The sequence below is a fragment of the Eurytemora carolleeae genome, unplaced genomic scaffold (assembly GCF_000591075.1).
Source record: "Eurytemora carolleeae unplaced genomic scaffold, Eaff_2.0 scaffold64, whole genome shotgun sequence".
Lineage (NCBI taxonomy): Eukaryota > Metazoa > Arthropoda > Copepoda > Calanoida > Temoridae > Eurytemora > Eurytemora carolleeae.
The window spans coordinates 52,615-77,311 of NW_019396205.1; the positions used below are offsets into that span (position 1 = coordinate 52,615).

General features: G+C 32.1%; 1 protein-coding gene across 1 annotated transcript in view; it reads right to left on the reverse strand.

The window, feature by feature from the left end:
- Window positions 1-8,312: 8,312 nt before the first annotated feature.
- The window catches only part of LOC111698096 (uncharacterized), a 20,118-nt gene continuing 3,733 nt past the window's right edge, over window positions 8,313-24,697 (reverse strand). The window contains exons 2-8 of the mRNA XM_023468338.1: window positions 21,993-22,082; window positions 19,355-19,454; window positions 17,948-18,026; window positions 16,122-16,238; window positions 15,559-15,923; window positions 11,640-11,693; window positions 8,313-8,730 (exon numbers count right to left, since the gene is read on the reverse strand). Coding sequence (XP_023324106.1) covers window positions 11,659-11,693; window positions 15,559-15,923; window positions 16,122-16,238; window positions 17,948-18,026; window positions 19,355-19,454; window positions 21,993-22,070 — 774 coding nt within the window. The 5' untranslated portion in view covers window positions 22,071-22,082 and the 3' untranslated portion in view covers window positions 8,313-8,730; window positions 11,640-11,658. The remainder of the gene's footprint in view (window positions 8,731-11,639; window positions 11,694-15,558; window positions 15,924-16,121; window positions 16,239-17,947; window positions 18,027-19,354; window positions 19,455-21,992; window positions 22,083-24,697) is intronic.

Genomic DNA, 24,697 nt, shown 5'->3' on the forward strand with positions numbered 1-24,697 from the left:
TGGAAATTAAAAGAACATGTTCACAATTTAAATAGAAGATGGGCGCGAAGCGCCCTAAAAGCTTAGAAGGGGGGGGGGGTCCAAAAATCGTTCTCTAGGAAATTACTAAAATTATATTATTGCTCTTCGTACGATAGGAATTTTTTTTAGGTCCGATGATATTTTTATTCGGATGAGCAATTGTTCCCTAGAAGAACTGGGCACTGATATCCAGAAAACTAAAATTATTCATCAAATTTTTAGACTTTAAAGTGTCGCAGCGTCTTGTCTTTGGTTTTTTTACATATTCTTTTTTTAGCCTAAAGCATAAACATTTTAAAATTGCAATGCACTTGTTTTAAGCTTAATTTTTAAATGAGTCATTTGCAAAATATTGCTAAATGGGTTTACAGTGGGGGCCCACGAGTATATTTTTGCCAAGGTAAAGGGGTCATTGCCGCAAACTCAAATTCTCTTAAAACCTGATGGTGCAAACCTTTGAAATTTCAACCTTAGATTTGATTTCATAGAATTCATAGTTTGTAAAATCAAAGGTCTAAGACATTAGGTTGCAAAGATAAAGGAAGTTTGATGCAAAGACTCAATTCCTTTCTAATCAAATTTTCTAACATTTATCTTTACAAGCCTGATGCTGTAACCCTTTAATATTTCAAACTAAGATTATTTTATCTACAGAAGTAAAAAACGACTACGACATTTGGTTGTTAAGATACAGAGCTTCCTATATATCATATTAGATTATATCCAATCTTTAACGCCAAAATACCCACAAAATACACGAAAAATCCAGCATTTTCTGCAAAAAAACATTTTTCTATTAGCCTTATTAAATTTTTCAAAATGATTCATTATTCTTAAATTTTCTGATTTTCTGATCGTAATTTAGACCCATTGACGCGGTCTAATGTGACGTGGGACCCCCTGTATAAGAATTGTAAAATTTATTGCAAAAACTTAGTTTCTTAGCAAGGGAAATTGCACCATTCAGAAACTATTATTTCTAAACTGATTACTTGAAAATTTGTCCATCTTTCCGTTCGTCAACGGAATTTTCGGTGAATTTTCAAAAAGCTTCCGTTCAATTACGGAACTTCTCCCATCTCTAGATATTTTTTGGTTTGACATATATTATTCTTGTTTGAGTTGTAAGTACAGGGTGTCCCACGAAACATGACAGTTGGTGAATAGTTTTGAATGTCTTCTTCCATATATTGTATATTGGATATTAAAGATTTTTTTTGCAGTTTATTTCGTAAAAAATATATCTTTTTCTCAAACTTATTTTATTTTGGAATCAATTTTACTATTATTTAATTGTCATATAATATTTCTTATCATTCTCTTTAGTATCAAACAACTTAACTTATTATGAAAGAAGACATTTTAAAGTATTCACCAATTGTTATGTTTCGTGGGACACCCTGTAAATATCTTGGATACCTGTAGGTGTATAGGCTCACTGGATATTAGACATTAGGTATTAGATATTAGGAGAAAGTAAAATTTACGACTTTGGGACCTTGTAGCTATTTTATTTAGATTCCCAAATAAGAGAAGCAATGAGTACATATCAGAAATTCAACGGTTTATTTTTTCTCAATTTTAGCTCTTTCAATAAAGATGTTATGATTAAAAACGTGAAAGATTTCAATCTTACCTGCAATGTACCTTAGTTTGACGTTGCTGTCGGACAAATAGATTAAAAATAAAACAATTGAACTTGGAAGATTTTGTTGACACTAGTCCTAGAAGCTACAATACAAAAATCTTTGTTAATTACGATAACAAATTCTTAATTTACCAGAATGTGAGAATAATGAATTTCGAGAAATTAATTGTTTAAAGAAGACAATATATATGTATACAAGGAAGAGAGTTGACAACAGTTTAGGGCAGCTGTAAAATAGATTGAACCACTCATTGTTTCTTCTAGACTTAGAGAATAAACCTAGAACTATACAGAGGGTAAAGAAATTGGATTCTCTAAAGATACAATTTAGAAAATTCAGCCACTTACTTCACATTCTATATATAGACACTACACTACACTACACTACACTACACTACACTACACTACACTACACTACACTACACTACACTACACTACACTACACTACACTACACTACACTACACTACACTACACTACACTACACTACACTACACTACACTACACTACACTACACTACACTACACTACCCTACACTACGCTACACTACACTACACTACACTACACTACACTACACTACACGTAGGGGGTGCACGTGCCCTCAGTGCCCCCACCCCCTCGTACGCTCCTGAATTTAGAATCATAAGAGTGTTACATAGTATCCATTGTATTGTATTGTACTGTCATTTTTTTATCTGGAAAAGATTATTCGACTAAAAAGTGGAAACTGTACCCTCTCAAAGATTAGAGTTCACATGACGACCCCCCCCCCCCCTTGATCCATGGATAAATTCCTGAAACTTAATCCACTGGCTAGGAATGGTCATTTACCTTCTGAACCTGTTCTGTCGCTCCCCCCTCTCCCCCACACACTCCAGGTGGCTCACTAACAAATATATGTAAGCTCTATGGAATGTTACATGATACACCTCTCTCTCATTGGATGAATCATGTGTCTACGGGATTTGATTGGTCGGATTAGCAAGCTTTCACAGGAATTGTTATGGCAGTTTAGTTTAAATTATTAACACTAGGTGTCTCTTGAACTAGATTAGTTTTGAAGAAATTTTAAAAATTCAGTTTTTAAAATTACGTGCATTTAATATTTGCGGTGAGAAGCAACATTTTTGAAGAGGAAATTTTGGAGTTTGAAAATTGATTGTCAGTAAAAGTTTATAAACATCTTCCCAATTTAAAAGTATTAGTTTATATAAATAATAATTGTTTTCCTAGTCTGTTATCCAAATACTTTAAAATTCAACCGCGCGTAAGATATTTGTTGGACAGTTTCTGTTCGTACGCCCCCGTAATATCACTTAGTGCGTTAGCATTGCGTTGGGAACTGCTGAGGTAAAGCAATTGTTGCTCTCATTGGTGTGTTCGGTTAAAAAGTATGTCTCTATCTCATTAAACTATTCTGTTAAAACAGGTACACAATTTTATGATGGACTAAGAACAATTTAAAATAATCTAATCCATATTGTCCTTTTATGTCTCTAATATTCTTTATTTTAAAATGTAAAAGAAATAATATTGTTTTAAATGTTTGTTGGTATATGTTAACCTTGACAAATTTAATTGCAGATTGCGCAAACTTATAAATTGAGAAGGATTTCTTAGAGCTTGTGCTCAGGCAAGCAACTATGGGGGGGGGCGATGGGCAAGGCCCCCCCAAACCAAGCCCAAGGGGGGGGCATGCCCCTAACTTAAGAAGGCAAGAAGTCCACCCTGTTTTGCAAAATTTAGCGATTCATATGAATTGCTAGGAAAAGGAAAGGGGGTTTATTATGTATTTTTAGATATTTTCACTGTCAGTTTTGCCACTTATTATGATATTGCTTTAAATACTGTAGTACAACAATCAAATCAAATCTACATGTTCACCGCAAATATTGTGTGATGTGTCATATTAAAAAAATATATTTTTCATATAAAATCATGATTTTTTAAGGAAAGGCATTTGTTGTCAGTGTCTGAGTAGATCCTGAGTACAATGAATATTGTGATTTATATCAACCAGAATAGATTGTTTTATCTCATAATCAGATGTGGCAAACTAGACCGAGGGTAAAATTTACGATTTGGGACCTTGTAGCTATTTTATTTAGATTCCCAAATAAGAGAAGCAATGAGTACATATCAGAACGGTTTATTTTTTCTCATTTTTAGCTCTTTCAATAAAGATATTATGATTAAAAACGTAAAAGGTTTGTTGAATATATGTATATTGTATACACTACATCGAGTTCATGAGTTCATTGTGAACTAATAGGACAAATTTTTACCTTATTTATTGAAGCAAATGTTATATCTTGATTTCAATCTTTTCTTAAATTTTGAAAATATGAAGATCATCTATTTTGAATAATTATCTTGTTTATTCTAAATTTTCTATTCATCACTACATTTCTAAAAGTAGTTAAATAGAAAAAACCTAGAAAACAAAATCAAGTGAAACTGTTTTAGAATTTTCATTAAATTATTAAAAAATTTTAAATTGAGATATTTTAAACAATTATGATTTAACGCAAATATAAAAAAGAGCGTTGCATTTGTTTATGCGTATGTTACTACGCAGGAGGTAGTTTTTTTTTGCAGATTTTTTTGACGTTTTTTTATATTCTACCGACAACACCAGGCACTTACCTAGCAGCAGGAACGTACTTTATGTACAGTTAGCAATGTCCGATTCACCTTGAAACTTTTATCTATTCAATGATGTGAAGGATATTGTCGTTTTTTCGGTTCAAGGTGTTTGAATTTTGATAAATTTTATATGTTTACCTGCAACAGAAAATGGCCCAATTGTAACTTTTATAGAGAAAACAAATTTGAAAAAAAAAGTTTTCAAAATTAAATTATTTATTCTTGATTTTATAAATCTTCTCAGGGTACCGTTGTGAATCAGGCATTAGCACCTCTAGCTTACAGTCCTTTTAAACAAGTTTATTTTATCTAGTATGGAATACAATTATTCAAATCTTAAAATCTTTAAAATCTGAAATTAAATATTTTGAATTGATAATTTTACAATAATTTGCCTGTAGAAGGATAAACTGTTAAAGTTTGCCTCCAAGTGTGAGTTGTGTGAATTAAGAGAAGCTAAATTAACATTTAGCTCTTCTCCCCTAGCTTAAAAGAATAAATAGAAACTGTTTCATCATAAATAATATTTAAGAGAAGCTAAATTAACATTTAGCTCTTCTCCCCTAGCTTAAAAGAATAAATAGAAACTGTTTCATCATAAATAATATTTAAGAAAAGATAAATTAACATTTAGCTCTTCTCCCCTAGCTCTAGAGAATAAATATAAACTGTTTCATCATAAATAATCTTTAAGAGAAGCTAAATTAACATTTGGCTCTTCTCCTCTAGCTAGCTCTAGAGTATAAATAAAAAACTGTTTTATCAAAAATAATATTTAAGAGAAGCTAAATTAACATTTAGCTCTTCTCCCCTAGCTCTAGAGAATAAATAGAAACTGTTTCATCATAAATAATATTTAAGAGAAGCTAAATTAACATTTGGCTCTTCTCCCCTAGCTAGATCTAGAGAATAAATAGAAACTGTTTAATCATAAATAATATTTAAGAGAAGATAAATTAACATTTGGCTCTTCTCCACTAGCTCTAGAGAATAAATAGACACTGTTTCATCATAAATAATATTTAAGTATTTAAATTTCTAGTCTTTTCAACCATATTCAACATCCTATACCGGATATTGTGGAGAGTACTGGAGAAGTTAAGAATTAAAAAAAAAATACTTATAAAGGGTAGTGTGTCATTTTCAGTGTTAAATGTCTATTAGAAGTTCAAAGGATCAGGATCAAGGGAATCAATATATGTGACTGAAGGGATCCATATGAAGGAACTATACTGAAGGGATTAGGATGAAGAGAAGTGTTTATGTTAAAACTGAAGGGATCAGGATGAAGGGCAGAATGTCTATTAAACTGAAGGGATCAGGATGAAGAGAAGAATGTCTATAGAACTGAAGGGATCAGGATGAAGGGAAGAATGTCTATAGAACTGAAGGGATCAGGATGAAGGGAAGAATGTCTATTGAACTGAAGGGATCAGGATGAAGGGAAGAATGTCTATTAAACTGAAGGGATCAGGATGAAGGGAAGAATGTCTATAGAACTGAAGGGATCAGGATGAAGGGATGAATGTCTGTAGAACTGATGGGATCAGGATGAAGGGAAGGATGTCTATTAAACTGAAGGGATCAGGATGAAGGGATGAATGTCTATAGAACTGAAGGGATAAGGATGAAGGGCAGAGTCTCTATAGAACTGAAGGGATCAGGATGAAGGGAAGAATGTCTATTAAACTGAATGGATCAGGATGAAGGGATGAATGTCTATAGAACTGAAGGGATCAGGATGAAGGGAAGAATGTCTATAGAACTGAAGGGATCAGGATGAAGGGAAGAATGGCTATAGAACTGAAGGGATCAGGATGAAGGGAAGAATGTCTATTAAATTGAAGAGATCAGGATGAAGGGAAGAATGTCTATAGAACTGAAGGGATCAGGATAAAGGGCAGAATGTCTATAGAACTGAAGCGATCAGGATGAAAGGAAGAATGTCTATTAAACTGAAGGGATCAGGATGAAGGGCAGAATGTATATAGAACTAAAGGGATCAGGATGAAGGGAAGAATGTCTATAGAACTGAAGGGATCAGGATGAAGGGATTAATGTCTATAGAACTGAAGGGATCAGGATAAAGGGCAGAATGTCTATAGAACTGAAGGGATCAGGATGAAAGGAAGAATGTCTATTAAACTGAAGGGATCAGGATGAAGGGAAGAATGTCTATAGAACTGAAGGGATCAGGATGAAGGCAGCATGTCTATTAAACTGAAGGGATCAGGATGAAGGGAAGAATGTCTATTAGACTGAAGAAATCAGGATGAAGGGATGAATGTTTATAGAACTGAAGGGATCAGGATGAAGGGAAGAATGTCTATAGAACTGAATGGATCAGGATGAAGGGAAGAATGTCTATTAAACTGAAGGGTTCAGGATTAAAAAAATAATGTCTTATTAAAAACGGATGATTGAAATAAAAGTTTTAATTATATATTTCAACAGAAAAAGTTTTAAAAGACTCTAAATGAAGAAACTTTTCACCATGAATATGCATTCTCTTTTTTGTTTGAAAACTTTATTAAAACCTTTAAACAATTTAATTTCACAGAAATAAACATAAATATATTACTGACGCAGTGCATTAAACTGTTTGATACTAAGATTGCAACTTCTCATAGAATTCTTATATCAACATTGCAATATTTTATAGAATTCTTATATCAACATTCCAACTTCTCATAGAATTCTCATATCAACATTGCAACTTCTCATAGAATTTTTATATCAACATTGCAATTTTTCATAGAATTCCCATATCAACATTGCAATTTCTCATGGAATTCTTATATCAATATTCAAACTTCTGATAGAATTCTTATATCAACATTCCAACTTCTCATAGAATTCCCATATCAACATTGCAACTTCTCATAGAATTCTTATATCAACATTGCAACTTTTCATAGAATTCTTATATCAACATTCCAACTTCTCATAGAATTCTTATATCAACATTCCAACTTCTCATATAATACTTATATCAACATTCCAACTTTTCATAGAATTCTCATATCAACATTGCAACTACTCATAGAATTCTCATATCAACATTGCATCAACTTGAATGTGTAAACCTCGATATTTCCAATTTAGATTATTTTATCTCAAAGAATTCATAATTTGAAATGTCCAAGGTCTTTAAAATATAGGAACTAGAAATTCATTGTCTGTGGCAAAGATGCGCACAAAGATTTAGCCTGCTTAGATTTTTCCACATAAACTCACTTATGCTTTTCTGTAGCCCTTTACATGGACATTTTAGCACTATAACGTACTTGTTGTTTGCTTTGGTTTTTTAAGAAGTAATTGGCAATTCTCATAGATTTTTGCTTTTAATCACAGTGAGACTTGATTGCTCTGTACTTTTTCACGCATTTTAAGATTAAAAAAGTTTTAATCCTTTTTGGCTAACCTTCAGTGTTTACTGTACATCTAAGGTTTGGGGAGAATTCAAATTAGTTAATTAATTATGTTTAATTGAATTTCCTAATGATGATGATTTAATTTTCTAAACCTGTTATTAAGGAGCTGAAAATGATTAACTCTATATGAGAATATGAATAATAATTTAATAATTCCGTAAGTTCCATCATTGCATGTGCTTGCCGCCCCTGTGGGGTTGGATACACATCGTGCTGAATTCTCAGATAAATTCAAATTTAATTTGTTTCTTTCCTGATTAAATTGTAAAAAGTGAAATATTCCATTTATTTTCATGAATTAGTTTGAAAAAGAGATGAAACATAAGATATTATTTAGTCAGAGAGTCATCATGTTGGAACCCATTTTTAACGTTTAAATGCAAAAAAATATTTTTTTTTCATTTTTTTGTTGGTTTAAAAAGTTTAAAAAGATCTATTGTTTCTAGGAGTCACATTTCAATGGGTAACCCAGCTATAACATGATTTCTATGTATCATAGGAACAGAAATATTAATAAAATGTCTATTTATATTAGATAGATTTATTGATATAATACAACAGATAAGTTTAAAAACATATAATATAAGGTACCTTAGACAGAGCGTACCAGTTCATTTTATACAATATCAAAAGTTCAGAACATCAAACAATAGATGTAGTTCAAAGTTATCATAATAAATATAGTTTTAATCATTTTTTATATAAACAAAAATTTTTGAAATTCCTTTCGTAAACCTATTTTATTTAAGTTCAAGTTTACGCAAACTTTTCAGAAATATCGGATTTTGGGAATCAACTTGTCTTAACTCACTAAAGAAGAGTTTTCCCTTGTTTTCTTTGTTCAGTTAAACACTTTCAGGGGTTATTGTTGAATATACTTTTTTCACTGAATTCTCTGTATACAGTTTGGGTTGGGTGCTCTGTGTGCTCGGCAGAATGAATTTTCATGATGCATCTCTGATACTTTTAGAAACTGGTCGCTCCTAAAACATAAAGTTCAATTTAGAATTTGATGCCACTTTACCATGCATAAAGTAACACATTTTTTTCAGCTCAGTTTTAGATTTTTTTCCGTTTTCTTCTTCATTTACTTTTTCACAGACTTTAGATTTTTTGTATAAAAATCGGTTTCAGGGATGATTCAGGCAAATTAAACCCTGCTAAACTTAAATTTTAGCCATTGCCGAAACCTAATCCTGACTCAAATAAAGATTAAATTATCTTAATTTTTCAAAATACTAAATGCTCTTTTCTAATAAAAACGTAATTTACAGAATTAAAGCTTTTTGAAGATTAGAATATCGACGATATCCTTCCTATTGATACTCAGTGTTTAAATACAGTCTTTTTTTAACCCTTAAATTTACTGGGTACAATTTTAAAATAAAACTTTCTCCGGATGAACCGAAAACTTGAGAAAAGCAAACATCTTCAGATTTGACCAAGAAAGAGCAAGAAAATCATTATTTTTATGAGAACATATATTGGAAATATCTAATTCAGGAAACTCTAGATTCCAAATAATATTTGAAAAATGGAGAGTTAAAATAGATTTAGAATTTTCTAAAGGAATTGAGTCTTTGTCACAAACTCTGATTTTCATATCCCTATATCTTTACAACCCAAGGTCGTAAACCATATATATTTCAATTTATTAATCGAAGTTTGAAAACGAAAGGTTTACAGCATTAGGTTGCAAAAATATAGAAATTAGAAAATTTGAGTTTGTGGCAAAAAATCGATTTCTATAAATTGATAAAAAGATAATGTAGCGGCTGCAAAGTCGCGTATTATTTTCCAACCTGTTCGTAAACAGGTAGATAAAACAGGTAGATAAAACAGGTAGATAAAACAGGTAGATAACACAGGTAGATAAAACAGGTAGATAAAACAGGTAGATAAAACAGGTAGATAAAACGTTCCAAAACAAAAATTTCTTTATGTGGAACATTTGTAGTATACACATAAACCCCCCCCCCCCCTCTCATAGATTAACTAGATCAACTATGTTTGCCCCTATGTCTCCTAAAGCCTAAGATTAACTAAGTTTGCCCCTATTTATCATAAAGCCTAAGATTAACACGGGTTGCCTCTTTGTATCCTAAACCCTGAGATTAACTAAGTTTACCCCTATGTATCCTAAAGCCTAAGATTAACAATGGTTGACCCTTTGTATCCTAAAACCTAATTTAAACTTTGTTTGCCCCTATATATCTTAAACCCTGAGATAAACTATGTTTGCCCCTATATATATAAAACCCTGAGATTAACCATGTTTGCCCCTATATATCTTAAACCCTGAGATTAACCATGTTTGCCCCTATATATCTCAAACCCTGAGATAAACTATGTTTGCCCCTATATATCTTAAACCCTGAGATTAACTATGAATCTGATATCCTCCCCCTAGCAGGCTTAAACAGCTCCTATTCAGGAAATTGAATATGAATGGAAAAGTTTCCAAGGGAGCTAGAATAGNAGATGTAATTTTTAAGCAACACTTAATATAACGTGTTGAATTCAATCAATTTTGTTAATTATTTTAGAGATCCGACAGAAATATTTATAATGAACCCACAACATAGAATAATTAATCTTTGGTAAAAAAAAGATCAGTTAAAGGTTTAAAGGGTACTATAAGCCACTCTATAGATATATAGAGTCACTGGAAATATTGTCTCTTTCTGAATATAGACTAAACAAGTAATGTCTTTTTAAATTGTTTTGCTGGAGAATACTTTAAGTGATAATACTACATTGGTATGATTCATAATAAACCATAGAACAATATTCTATTCAATAAATGATAATCTGGCTTTGGGGTGCGGTGGTAAATAAATTATAAATTGGGTTATAAATGGGTTAATAACGGGTTATGTGCAGGTTACTAACTTAAATTTGGGTTACAAGTTTTAAAAAAAGCTAACAATAGGATTAAGATTTCAAATTTTTGATTGCACATTTTACGACGGAACTGATTATTTGTCTAATTTTCCTTCTATCCCTATCTATTTGCAACATGATGGTGTCAAATTTTAATAATTAAAACTACGGCATTTTGATCACACAGATTTTTTAAAAATATCATAGGTTATATAACATTGCAGATTGCAGAGAGATGAGGATTAGAAAATTATTAAGTTTTACTATTTGGATATATTTAATTTCTATTATTAGGATATCGAAAATTTTAATGAAAATGTGTACAGTTCTCATATTTGGAATTCCCTTATAATGTTTTCTAAATTTAAACTTTATAGTTCGTGACAAACAAAATGTTTGTCTTCTAAATTCAATGTGACAAAAAGATCTTTACACTTCAAGATTAAAATACATAGTCATCTTTGAAATCTACTATTCATATAAAATTTCTGAATTGTGAAAATCAAAAATTGTATTCTTTCATACAGATTTAGTATTTAAAAAAAAAGATTCTTTGAGTCAATAATTTGAAATAGAGAAAAAAATATTCATCGACTTCTGATTAAAGTTACTTTCAAAGTTATACTTACTTTAATCCTTGAACCAAAAGGCAGTCTGGGGGCATTTGGTGACCCCCCAATTGAAACTTCTTAACCCAGACAAAGAAGGAAGCGTTTTTGCTATTTTTTTTGAGAGCACATGGAAGGGTACAGACTAATAGCTTTAACAAGGAACATAGCATGTGTATATTGTGGGTATTTAAAAAGCCCTTGAAAAATGGATTGAAAAAGATGTGTCACGTATTTTTCAATAATAAAATGACCTTTTTAACCTTTCCAAAAAGTGACTGAACATGAAAAAAACTACATTTCCTCTTCAGAGTACCTATAATGATATGTATGTCTATCTATTGATCTCCCAGATTTTTAGGGTTGAACATAATTTTCCTTGATTAAGAATATTCTTTAACCTGTATTTATCAGCTTGTGTCATACTCTCAACTCCTCCACACCTCCCTCAGGGTCTGCTCAGGAACTAGATTCATTCAAATATTCAACTCTTTATTCATCCTCCCCCCGTAATCGTATATCCTTGTATGGATACAATACCCCTTGGCTGGTGGGAGTTAATATTGTAATCCCAAGTGAAGAGCAATAAACCCCTGAAATCATATCCCATATTCAAGTTGATGCACGCTACAGGGTGTTCATGTATGCTTTTACGAAAACTACCTTTTTGCTTGAACTAGAGGTTCTGATTAAAAGTCCCGGGAGTCTTAACTTAACTAATTTTTCCCCCTTGAATAAAAATTTTTGTAATTGCTATCTTTTACTTTCTTGTTGGGATACATATTCTAAATATTCATGTCTATAAGATATATTACACTATTTATACGTATTTTGAATGACGTATTTTGAATGAGAGATCAATACATGACTGCAAATATTGGTTTAGTTAGTTTCATGTGCTGTCTTTATATCCCTGTGCAATACAATACCCCTTGGCTGGTGGGAGTTTATATTGTAATCCCAAATGAAGAGAGATAAACGCCTGACATCATATCCCATATTCAGGTTGATGCACGCTATTGCAGGGTGTTCATATATGCTTTTACTTAAACTACTTTCATATTCAGTGAGTTCAAATTTTTTTTTTGTAATTTGCTTATTCATAATTATATTTTCCGTAGTTTTGTATTTACGAACAAAATATTAGGGTTTTACTAACGCTGGTTGTGGCAAGTTAATAAGGCAAGGAAAGTTAATTGTGGTCGCGTATGCTCTGCGTATACATACTAAAACCAGTTCTCTCTGGGCGGTATTTGAAACAAAAAAAACAAGAATAGATGCATCAGTTTTCCTTTAGTATCCGAGGAGGATATAAGCATTTAATTTGGATAATTTTGATAATTCACATAATAGTTTCCTATGACCAGAATATTTCATTGACTTTTTATGTGAAAGATGGATCCCATGTCAGGCTGTGACATCCGTCTTTTGTTTACTTCAATGCCCAGAGACAGTACACTGCAGTACAACTCTGAAATGACTATCTTTACATTATAATTCTTTTTAATTGATGTATTTAGTGTGTGGGATACTAGTTTGATAAAGCAAGAGTTCCATTAAAGGAACTCACTTTAATGATTCTTTTCAACATAGATTCCATGAGGAATATGGAGAATTAATGAACCCCAGAGTAATTAATTTCAACAAAACTGACGGTCATTCTATTCATCAAATATAGACCAGGATACACTTCAAATATATTCATTCTATTCATCCAATATAGACCAGGATACACTTCAAATATATTCATTCTATTCATCAAATATAGACTAGGATACACTTCAAATACAGGAAGAGTAATATATTCATTCTATTCATAAAATATAGACCAGGATACACTTCAAATATATTTATTCTATTCATCAAATATAGACCAGGTTAGACTTCAAATACAGGGAAAGTTAATATATTCCTTCTATTCATTATATTCATTCTATTCTAGTCGCTGCCACAAACTCTCATTTTCTAATCCCGATATCTTTGCAACCTATTGTCGTCTACATCAGATATTTTAAACTATGAATTCTGTCAGATCAAATAATCTAAGATTGAAATATCCACAGTTTTCATGTTTTCAGGTTGCAACGAGTCAATTCCTTTTCTCTATAAACTTAACACTTTGAAGTTTTAAATCAAGATAAGAACAGTCCCATGGTTCTCCCTAGTTCATCAATCTAAATTTTAGACAAATCGGTCAAGGGTTCCATGAATTTTGAATGAACTATGCCTGTGTATAAACATACAAAGAGACAAACAGAGAATACTTCTTAAAATATATATTTATATATATATAGATGTAGAAATATAATCAGGACAAGATACAATACATCAATTGATGAATCAGGATGATGTAGGATGGTGTACAGCGATTAAATATATTTAATATAAAATAAATCAAATGTCTAGGTTTGCAACTAGGGCGCAAAGTGCCTGGAATTCTTAGTTACCTATTATACATGAATATATATATATATACATGTATATATATACATATATATATATATTCATATATATATATGATCCCTAGAGAACTATATATTCTTCATCCTTCAGCCCTGAAATCTTGCATTTTATATTTCGAAATTTAATTAAAATGTACAGGGGAAGTTGAAAAAAGGTGAATAGCGAGATCTTGCATATAATAAGCATTTTTTTGGTAATATCATTATTGTAAATTATGTATAAAATCCGCGTATAAAGTGTGGTAGTATATTATTTCTATATTACACCTTACAATCTTAAATAGATCAGATGAGTAGTTTCGGAGAAAATTTGCGAAATTAAATTCATAAAATCCGCAATTTTATTTTTGAAAAAATCATTTTGATGATTTTTATTCTTTCTACGTACATTTTTTAGTATTGATTTTTGAGGTCTAATTAATTAAGAATAAAAGGAAAATACGCATAAAAGAGTGTATTATTAAAATATGTTGATTTTTGAGGATTTTCTTATTTAAATTTCGCAAATTTTCTCCGAAACTACTCATTTAATCTGTTTACGTTTTTCAGGTGATAGAAGTAATAAATTCAAGCACTTTTGTTTTTCTATAACAAATTTTTCTAAAATTTCATACATATTTGTCAAAAATGAGATTACCAAGAAAATGCTTTACTTTATGCAAGATCTCGCTTTCACCCTTTTTTTACTCACCCTGTATTTTTATAAAATATGCATATATATTAGAAAATAGCTTGGGAACCAAGTTTAACAAGGAATAAAGTTGATGTTCAAGCTACTGTAACCCTTTCAGTCCTTATACGGATCCGGATCTAAGATGTAACCAGTGTGAGCTCAATAGCTCGGAATACGGATAGTTCTATTGATGCAATCCCCTCAGTTCTCATACAAACCCGGGGATAAACTCAGATTAGATAGTTCTATTGATGTAACCCCTTCAGTCCTCATACAGACCTGGAGCTAAGCTCGGATTGCAAAGTAGTCCGGCCTATAAACAAGACAACATATTAGCTCTTTGTATAGATATAGGTTGGACAGAAGATGAAACGGATAATATTAATAATTCATCTCATTCATATCTTGTAGGAAGATTTGGCCGTTAAAAAATGCCAACCCAGAGAAGGTTTGAACGCATGTTTGGGGGCGTTGGACCGGGAATTATATTTTCTAAGTTTGAATTCAAGCCAATAGGCATGAGACATGATTTGACATGAGGCAGAAGTAAATAGAATTGGCCTGGACTAAAAACGAAACAGAGTTAGTGTTCATGAAGGATCCGAAGACGGAAGATTAACTCGTCTTATGAGGCGAAAGAGAGGCGGAGAGTCCGTCAGAGAACTCCGGCTTTTCATGATTCATTACTATCTTTTTATTTCTACATTTTTTACTTGTAAATACATTTTTTCCTATACTCTGTAGATTTACTCACATCAGTTTTCAGGCTTTAGACTTCCTTTATTTCATACCATTTTTATATGGTAACACTACTAATCTTTGAAAGTTGATCTTTGAATAGCAATGACACATTTTTTGCCAGTTTTTGGTGTATGTTTATTGTTTAATGTATATGTAGAGTATATATGATTTAATCTATATGTAATGTATATTGTTTTATGTATATGTAATGTATAAAAACACTGCAGTTCCTCCAAAAAGCCCCTGAAACTCCTGAAATCAATGGGATGGAATAAAAATAAGGTTAATTTTCTCCGTAATTTATCTTTCTTCAATATATTTTCTATATTTTTCCTTTAGAAAATATTACAAGCAACATCTTAGTCGTATCTCCTTGCTAGCACCCTCTCCCAATCCCCCTCCAACCCCCCCCCCCGAATTATCATGGTATGTCTAGTTCCCTGCCTGCTAGAATTGTCTCCGGTCTTGTTGATGGTTTCTTCAAACTGCTCTTGAGCGGTAGTGTCTGTGTACCCGGAGAAGACCCGTCCTGGGTCCCGGAGTAAGGTCTAGACATGTCTGCCGGGTTCCTGGGCAGGGTTCGGAAAGATGCTCCAATAATCAAGGGTTGTGTATCCGACCCAACCCCCTGGTGGCATCTCCGGGGTAGAGTTGAAATACTGATAGGAACTACTCCCATAGGTCCCCCTCCACCTAGAGAGAAGGTTTCAGAGCACTCTGAACTCTGACCGTCAGCAAACTGTGGTGGAGGCAGGTAAGCACTGCTGGGTCCTCCTCCACCAGTATAGGATAACCGGCAGGATTGCCTCCTAACAACCAGCAATCAATTAATAACAAAAATAACAATAACAAATTTATAATATGATGTTTAGAACTAAACAATAAAAATAGAACAATAAAAATTTATCATATGATGTGGAGAACTAAACTAAACAAAAATCGATTAATTGCTCAATTACTTGTTTATTTGATTAATTGATTTTGAATTTGATTGATTGATTGATTTCCTGGATTGTGGTGTTCTCGACATATTAATGCTACCACTAAGACTGGGAGGATGAGAGCCTAGAGGTTGAGTCAGGTTGACCGGTGCTCCAGGATCTGACCCATGGGATAAACTGTACCTGGAAACACAAGGGTAAAGAAATTCTGAAAAATCATGAAATTCGACTTTTTAGAACAGATCATTTACGCTTGAAGGGACTGTACTGTATAGTGAAGATATATGTTCAAGTAACGTAACATTTAGCTAGAACCAAGCCTGCTTTACTACAGTTCTCTTTAAACATTTATCTGATTCAGTAGGACTTAGATATCTTTATGTTCACAGCTGAAAATTGAGTGCCTGGAAACTCGAGTGCACGCTGGAATGTTTTGTACACTGTAGCTTCGAGTTTGCCGACACTCATTCTTACCTAAACCAATGCCCCCCTAAAAGTATAGGGTCAATTAAAATAATGTCCCTGCTTTACAATTCTGTATAATTGCCACAAAGAGAGCAGAATAGAGGTAAACTTGAAATATGAGTGAAGTTAGTACGCTGTCTGTATGGTGATGATAAAACATATTATTACGAAGGCAATCTCTCTATAAATTTGGCTTGTCTGTCTGTCTGTCAAAACGGCTGAACCGATCGGGCCCAAATTTTTTGTCGGACATCTAGGGACCCCAGGGAAGGTTTATGAATGATCAAATTTCAAATATTTGTCTCCATCAAAATTCGATCTTCATTAAATTTTTGAAAATTTTGGAAATCCACGAAAGTTTTTGTGAAAATCTGCGAATTATTTTTGTTTTACGATGTACACAAAGAGAACATGTTCATAATTAATTTAGAATATTGGCGCGAAGCGCCCTCTAAGGCTAGTAATATACACTTCACATCCAGTAAAAACTAGAAAACTCTGGAACGTGAAGACAAATTTAAGACCCAAGTGAAGACCTTAAAATGTCCAATGTACATGAGAAGCATCAATAGTGCAGAGTTAACAGATCCATTTCACTTGATAAGTGAAATTTAATAACATGCAAGTAGAATTATTCAGTTAAAAAGAACAAAATAAAATACTCTTAGTAATGATTTGATGTCGTCTTCCTATTCCACAGATATCTTGTTTTCACTGTATATTATGTATTGAGGTTCAAAGAAAATGTTTGGATAAAAGGTGCTGACATAAACATAAACAAAGTATGAAAGCGTTAAGTGGGTCAATACAGGATGTTTTTTTTTACAATTTTCTGAAGAAATGAAAATATTTAAAATAGGTCAGTGCCAGTCACAAGGAATATACCAAAAAAAGGATAAAAAAGAAAGGATGTGAAAGAGAATGAAAGGAAGAAAGGATGCGTGCAATTAATCTGATCAAAAAAGCGATTAATTATAAAAAGGATAAATGACTAAATGAAAGAAAGGATGAATAAATTTAAGAAAGAAAGAATAATTTAAACAAAAGAGAAATACATTCTTAAAAATGGGAAAATTTAAAGAAATAAAAGGATGCAAGCATATAAAGAAAGGATGGAAGTGTATATGAAGAATATATAAAGCATATGCAAAGAAGGGATGAAAGTATAATTGAAGAATATATAAAGTATATATAAAGAAAGGATGAAAGTATATATGAAGAAAGAGGAAAGGATAAAAGCAAATATAAAGATAGGAGAAAATATATATGATGAAAGGATGAAACTATATATATAAAGAAATGATAAAAGTATATATAAAGAAAGGATGAAAGTATATATGAAGAAAGGATGAGAGTTTATTTGAAGAAAGGATGAAAGTATAAAGAAAGGATGAAAGTATAAATAAAGGATGAAAGGTTAAATGTACCTTGAACCCATCTTGTTCCTATCCCTCTGGTAGTATACAGCAGCAAAGATTAGGATATTAAGAATGAGAAGTGAGGTTCCTAGTTTTCTCCAAGATTAAAGGGGTAAGTATCTTTTTCCTGGATAGTTTGTAATTTATCCGATGAAAATAAAGAATTGAATTTCTGCCACAAACTCTGATTTTTCAATCCCTTTATCTTTGAAACTCGATGTTGTAGATATTTCAAACAATGAATTCTAACTTATCAAATTTTCCATTAAATTGCAAAGATATAGGGATTAGAACATTTGATTTCCCTTCTTTTAGATTATAGTTTGATAATATAAAAATATTTAAACTTCTAACAATTTTGTTGAAAATTTTTTAATATTTTTTCTTTGTACTGTACAATTGTGTTTGATTGATAAGTGAAAAATTGCAAATTAAATTTAACAAAAGAATTTATTTTTGCTCCAGATTGTGTTCGTTTGAATCCTTCCACTTTTTTACATCCATACATTTTGATAAAAAGTTGGTTTCAGGTAAAAATGTCATCGCTTGGAAACGTGACAACCATGATTTAAAAAAAATACAAATAGAAAAAGAAAGAAAAATAGCCTTCAATAATTACATTTACGAAGGAGAATGGGGAATTACGGTTCTCTACATTTCACTCAAAAAAAATGTCAAATTTTCATCTAAAACAAGGAATTGAGTTCTCTGTTTTATTTATCAAATAATCTCAGTATGAAATATCAATGGTTTACACCATCAGGTTGCAAAGATATAGGGATTCGAAAAATTAATTTTGTTGCAGAAACTCAATTCCTCTGTTGGAGCACTGGAGCCGAATTCAACTTAGTAAACAACTCTCAAATGTTTATGAATGATATTTCATATCTACCAAATCTTGAAGAATGATGCTACTCAGTTGAATTTGTCTCCGGTGCTCCGACAATATTTTTAGATAAAAATTGGTAATTACTAATTTCTTAGAGTGTAGAACTAATTTTATTTGAAACAATCAAACAATACTTTACATTTAAGGAGGGCCGGCTCGGAGCAAACAAAATTAACTAACGGTTGTTTCAGAGGTATTCAGAGGTAGGAAGTGGACAATCCCTTTCCTCTTCTTCTTAGTTGTATTCAAGGTTGTTTATTAAGGTTGTATACTCTGAATGCGCTCCAATGTGATAAAAATGTCGTCTTCAAAACTGGTCAGCTGTACAAATCCTCCCTTCTCTCTCACCAGCAAGGCTACGTTGTCACTTGTCAGTTCACCTTCCGCCAACAGTTAGTCAGGTCATTTGAGGATTTTGATTTTCCATTGCTATGAAGACGACATTACTGTTACATTGGAGAGCATCCAGAATATCGAACCTTAATAAACCTTGGTTTTATTACTTCGTGCTGAATTTAATCTTGTTCCTATAGCAATAGTAACACTGAGAGCAGTAGAGTAGGAGCTAAGACTTCCCTCCAGAGCAAACAAGGACTCATTGTGCGAGGTGGCGGGAGTTACTCCAATCTACAAAAAATGTTGTCAATTTTAATAAATTTTATTTTCAAAAAAAATTCTACGCACAGGGTTGTTCACAAAGCATGATACTTTAATGATGACATAAAACACTTTAGGCATTATAAACGGAAAACTTAATTTGATTCTAGAATGTACATTTCGCATAAAGGATTGCCCACGAAGAATAAGACTTTGATAACGACCTTGCATATGGGGATTACAAAGCAAAAAGAAAGAAAAAGGTTTGAAGCTAATCAGGGAACCATGATGAAGCTAATTATGGAACCATGATGACGCTAATCATGGAACCATGATGAAGCTAATCAGGGAACCATGATGAAGCTAATCAGGGAACTATGATGAAGCTAATCAGGGAACCATGATGAAGCTAATCAGGGAACCATGATGAAGCTAATTAGGGAACCATGATGAAGCTAATCAGGGAACCATGATGAAGCTAATCAAGGAACCGTGATGAAGCTAATCAGGGAACCATGATGAAGCTAATCAGGGAACCGCAATGTAAGAATAAAGTCTCCTCTTTTGTGGGTAACCCTGTAAAATAATTCATTCATTCTGACTTTAGAAAAATCTTTTTCTGAAATCGACCCCCCCCCCCCATTATGATAAATTATATGAAAGGTTTTGGACTGATTGAACATCAACATTAAATGATTAATGGGGGTTAGCAGTTTTTCCTTTCTTCTCAAATTTTCTCAGAAAGAAATCTTTTGAAGAAAAATTAGAGAAAATTATGAATTCTAGAGAAGGAAACATATTCAAATCACTGGAGGAAAATTTATAAGTTTTTGAAGTAGATAAATACAATAAGAAATTCAATTCAAAAACCAAAACTTATTTAAAATTCATTTCAGTCTTGCAAGTCATTCAAAAATAATAGAATAAAAAGAGAATTCAATTTCAAAATCTAAATAAAACCTAGAATTAAGGTTGTTCCAAATTAAAGATTCTAATAATTTGTTAACAACCAGGGGGAGGAAACGTCATGGGGGAGTGTCTGTACCAAAAGAGTGTGTGTAAGGTTACCGTACCGAAGGTGTGTACTGTAGGTTTATACAGTTACGTATGAATCTCGGTATTTGTACAGTCTAGGAGAGTACATTTGTTTATTGTTAATTGCTTACTTAAAAATAAGTTTAAGATGAATGTAATATATTATTTACATATTTGAGTCAACACTATACTCCAAGTTTTTATGCAAAGAATATAACTTGATTAAAGTTTACAATAAATATAGTCGTTATTCAAGCTTAATTATAATTGACAACATTGTTCTGCAATTTCCTTGACTGTAATCATGTTGTGTGTCTGTACCAAAAGAGTGTGTGTAAGGTTACCGTACTGGTCTGCAAAGCAGTGCGACTGGCTTTTTCATGCCAGACCAGCGCCACTTCCTTTCCCTTTATTCCTAGTCCCTGTTAACACCGCGATAAAAACCAAAAATTCAATATAGTAACTTATTTAACTATTTATAACACTATTATTTTGGTTCGCAGTGTTATAAAGTTGAAAACATCTTTCACATAAAAAATCAATGAAATATTTTGGTCATAGGAAACTATTATTTGAATCATCAAAATTATCAAAATTCAATTTTTTTAACCTCCTTGGATACTAAACAAACACTGATGCATCTATTCTTGTTTACAAAATCCGCCCAGAGAGAACTGGTTTCAATATGTACGCAGAGTGTACGCAACTGCAATTAACTTTCCTTGCATTATAACCTTGACTACATACATATGTGCGTTTTACAAGTTAAACATTTCTCAAAATGATAAAATATTGAAATACTTAAAAGGAAAAGAGTCTTTTGAATTATAACCTTGGATAAATGTATGAATGAATAAAAGGTTAAATGAATGTGATAAATAGTTTAAAGGGTGAATGAGTGAATGAATGATTATTCAAAATAATTATAAATGAACAAATGAATAGTTGATACGAAAAAGAGAATACTTTAATACAAGAAATAAATGAAGAAATAACGAAATGAATACGTTCAAGGATTTTGAATGGATTTTTGAAAATTTGAATTCATAAAAAGATGAGTCAATAAATAGGTGGAATAAATGAATGAAAGTTTGAATAAATGAATACTTAAATAAACCTTAATTGGTGAACAAATGTCGAAGGTTGGGAATTTAGAAGAGCAGGACGGGTTTACCTGGACTGGTGGAGAGAAAGGAGAGAGAGAGGATGAATGTTGGGATTCCAGAAGAGCAGGACGGGGTTACTCGGAGTGATGGAGAGACAGAGGACGAAGAGCAGGACGGGTTTACCTGGACTGGTGGAGAGAGGGAGAATGAAGGTCGGGATTCCAGAAGAGCAGGACGGGTTTACCTGGACTGGTGGAGAGAGGGAGAATGAAGGTTGGGATTCCAGAAGAGCTGGACGGGGTTACCTGGACTGGTGAAGAGAGAGAGGATGAAGGTTGGGATTCCAGAAGAGCAGGATGGGTTTACCTGGACTGGTGGTGAGAGAGAGGATGAAGGTTGGGATTCCAGAAGAGCAGGGAGGGTTTACCTGGACTGGTGGTGAGAGAGGAGAGGGAGAGGATGAAGGTTGGGATTCTAGAAGAGCAGGTCTGGTTTTGTCTTTCATCAAACTGATTTCCTGAATAATAGATTTAAAGTCTTAACTCTTTACAAATAGTGGATGTTGGAGGGGATGCAATATACTAGGGTGGTGGGGGTATACAGATATACTGGGAAGAGCGGAGATACTCAAATAATGGGGAGATGGGGGAGGGTCGGGCTGAATCTAAGTTAAGGTTAAAGAGAGTATTAAATCTAGAGAATCCTAGTTTCTCAAGTGTAATAAAGAGAAGGTTATGCGGGTATACTTGGGTAATTTAACTCATATACAAAGTTACATATTGAGATAAGACCATAAAGGGACTTGGCACATAGTTTCAAGATGATCTTCTGTAAAACAAAAGGTATCATATGAACCTCAATCCGAGTAACAATTATAAAAGTATCGTCGTTTTTATGAATTTAATTAAGCTCAATTCTGACCATTTTCTTCATTGTCTGCTGCATAAATGATAAATCCGCAGGTCACTCTATATGCAAACCCCAATTCAAACTAATTAACTTTTAAAAAATGATGAAAATTGAATTTGGTCTTTTATCTTATATAGTGTCTTAGGCATTGTAATAATTAAATATTTGTGAAAGTAGGAAAAAATATTGAATTGATCATGTAAAATCTTCCCTGAATTTTCATCCTTTGAGGGTTACCCTGTATAGTTTTAAACTAGATATCATAGAATACTTTAACCTTTCAGGGTTACCCTTTATAGTTTTAAACTAGATATGATAGAATACTTTAACCTTTGCTTAAAAATCTGAAAATCTTTAACCAAATGTGGTCTAGTTTAACTTAATGTGGTCTAGTTTAACCAAATGTGGTCTAGTTTAACAAAATATGGTCTAGTTTAACCAAATATGGTCTAGTCAACTAAATGTGGTCTAGTTTAACAAAATATGGTCTAGTTTAACCAAATGTGGTCTAGTTTAACCAAATATGGTCTAGTTTAACCAAGTATGGTCTAGTTTAACTAAATGTGGTCTAGTTTTACTTAATGTGGTCTACTTTAACCAAATGTGGTCTAGTTTAACCAAATGTGGTCTAGTTTAACCAAATATGGTCTAGTTTAACTAAATGTGGTCTAGTTTAACTAAATATGGTCTAGTTTAACTTCATGTGGTCTAGTTTAACAAAATATGGTCTAGTTTAACCAAATGTGGTCTAGTTTAACCAAATGTGGTCTAGTTTAACCAAATATGGTCTCGTTTAACTAAATATGGTTTAGTTTAACTAAATATGGTTTAGTTTAACTAAATATGGTCTAGTTTAACTAAATGAGGTCTAGCTTAACCAAATATAGTCTAGTTTTATTAAATGTGGTCTAGTTTAACCAATTGTGATCTAGTTTAACTTAATGTGGTCTAGTTTAACTAAATGTGGTCTAGTTTAACTAAATGAGGTCTAGTTTAACTAAATGTGGTCTAGTTTAACCAAATGTGGTCTAGTTTAACTAAATGTGGTCTAGTTTAACCAAATGTGGTCTAGTTTAACCAAAAGTGGTCTAGTTTAACTAAATGTGGTCTAGTTTAACCAAAAGTGGTCTAGTTTAACTAAATATGGTCTAGTTTAACTAAATGAGGTCTAGCTTAACCAAATATGGTCTAGTTTTATTAAATGTGGTCTAGTTTAACCAAATATGGTCTAGTTTAACTTAATATGGTCTAGTTTAACTAAATATGGTCTAGTTTAACCAAAAGTGGTCTAGTTCAACAAAATATGGTCTAGTTTAACTTAATGTGGCTTAGTTTAACCAAATGTGGTCTAGTTTAACTAAATGTGGTCTAGTTTAACTAAATGTGGTCTAGTTTAACTAAATATGGTCTAGTTTAACTAAATATGGTCTAGTTTAACTAAATGAGGTATAGCTTACCCAAATATGGTCTAGTTTTATTAAATGTGGTCTAGTTTAACCAAATATGGTCTAGTTTAACTTAATGTGGTCTAGTTTAACTTAATGTGGTCTAGTTTAACCAAATGTGGTCTAGTTTAACTAAATATGGTCTATTTTAACTAAATGTGGTCTAGTTTAACTAAATGTGGTCTGGTTTAACCAAATATGGTCTAGTTTAACCAAATGTGGTCGTGTTTAACTAAATGTGGTCAGTTTATCTAAATGTGGTCTAGTTTAACCAAATGTGGTCTCTAGCTCAACCAAATAAATTTCTTTTGTGGTTACATTATCATTTTGAAATAAATTGTATGATATATACATTTATGTTTAGCTTTTTTGTATTTCTAAAAGTATCTAATTATTGATTGATACAAGATACACATTAGATTAGATTTCAATTACTTTTTAAATACTAAATTTTACATCAAAAATTAAATTTTAATTTCCAATATTGTTAAGTTTAATAGATATATTAAAACAGAAATCTGACATGCAAAGTAAATAGTCATAATTTTTTTTTATTTTTTTGGAGGGGGGATTCTGGTAGTTACGAGATGGTACCTTTCATTAAATCTATCATCTTTAAATTTTAATCGATATTCCATAAAAAGTTACTATTTTGCTACAGAATTAAATCATAAAACATTGCTCTGACAAAACTGTAACTTTATTAAAATTTCATTTGGGTATATTCCTAGAGAACGATTTTTGGACATCCCCCCCCTTCTATCAATTTGGACATGGG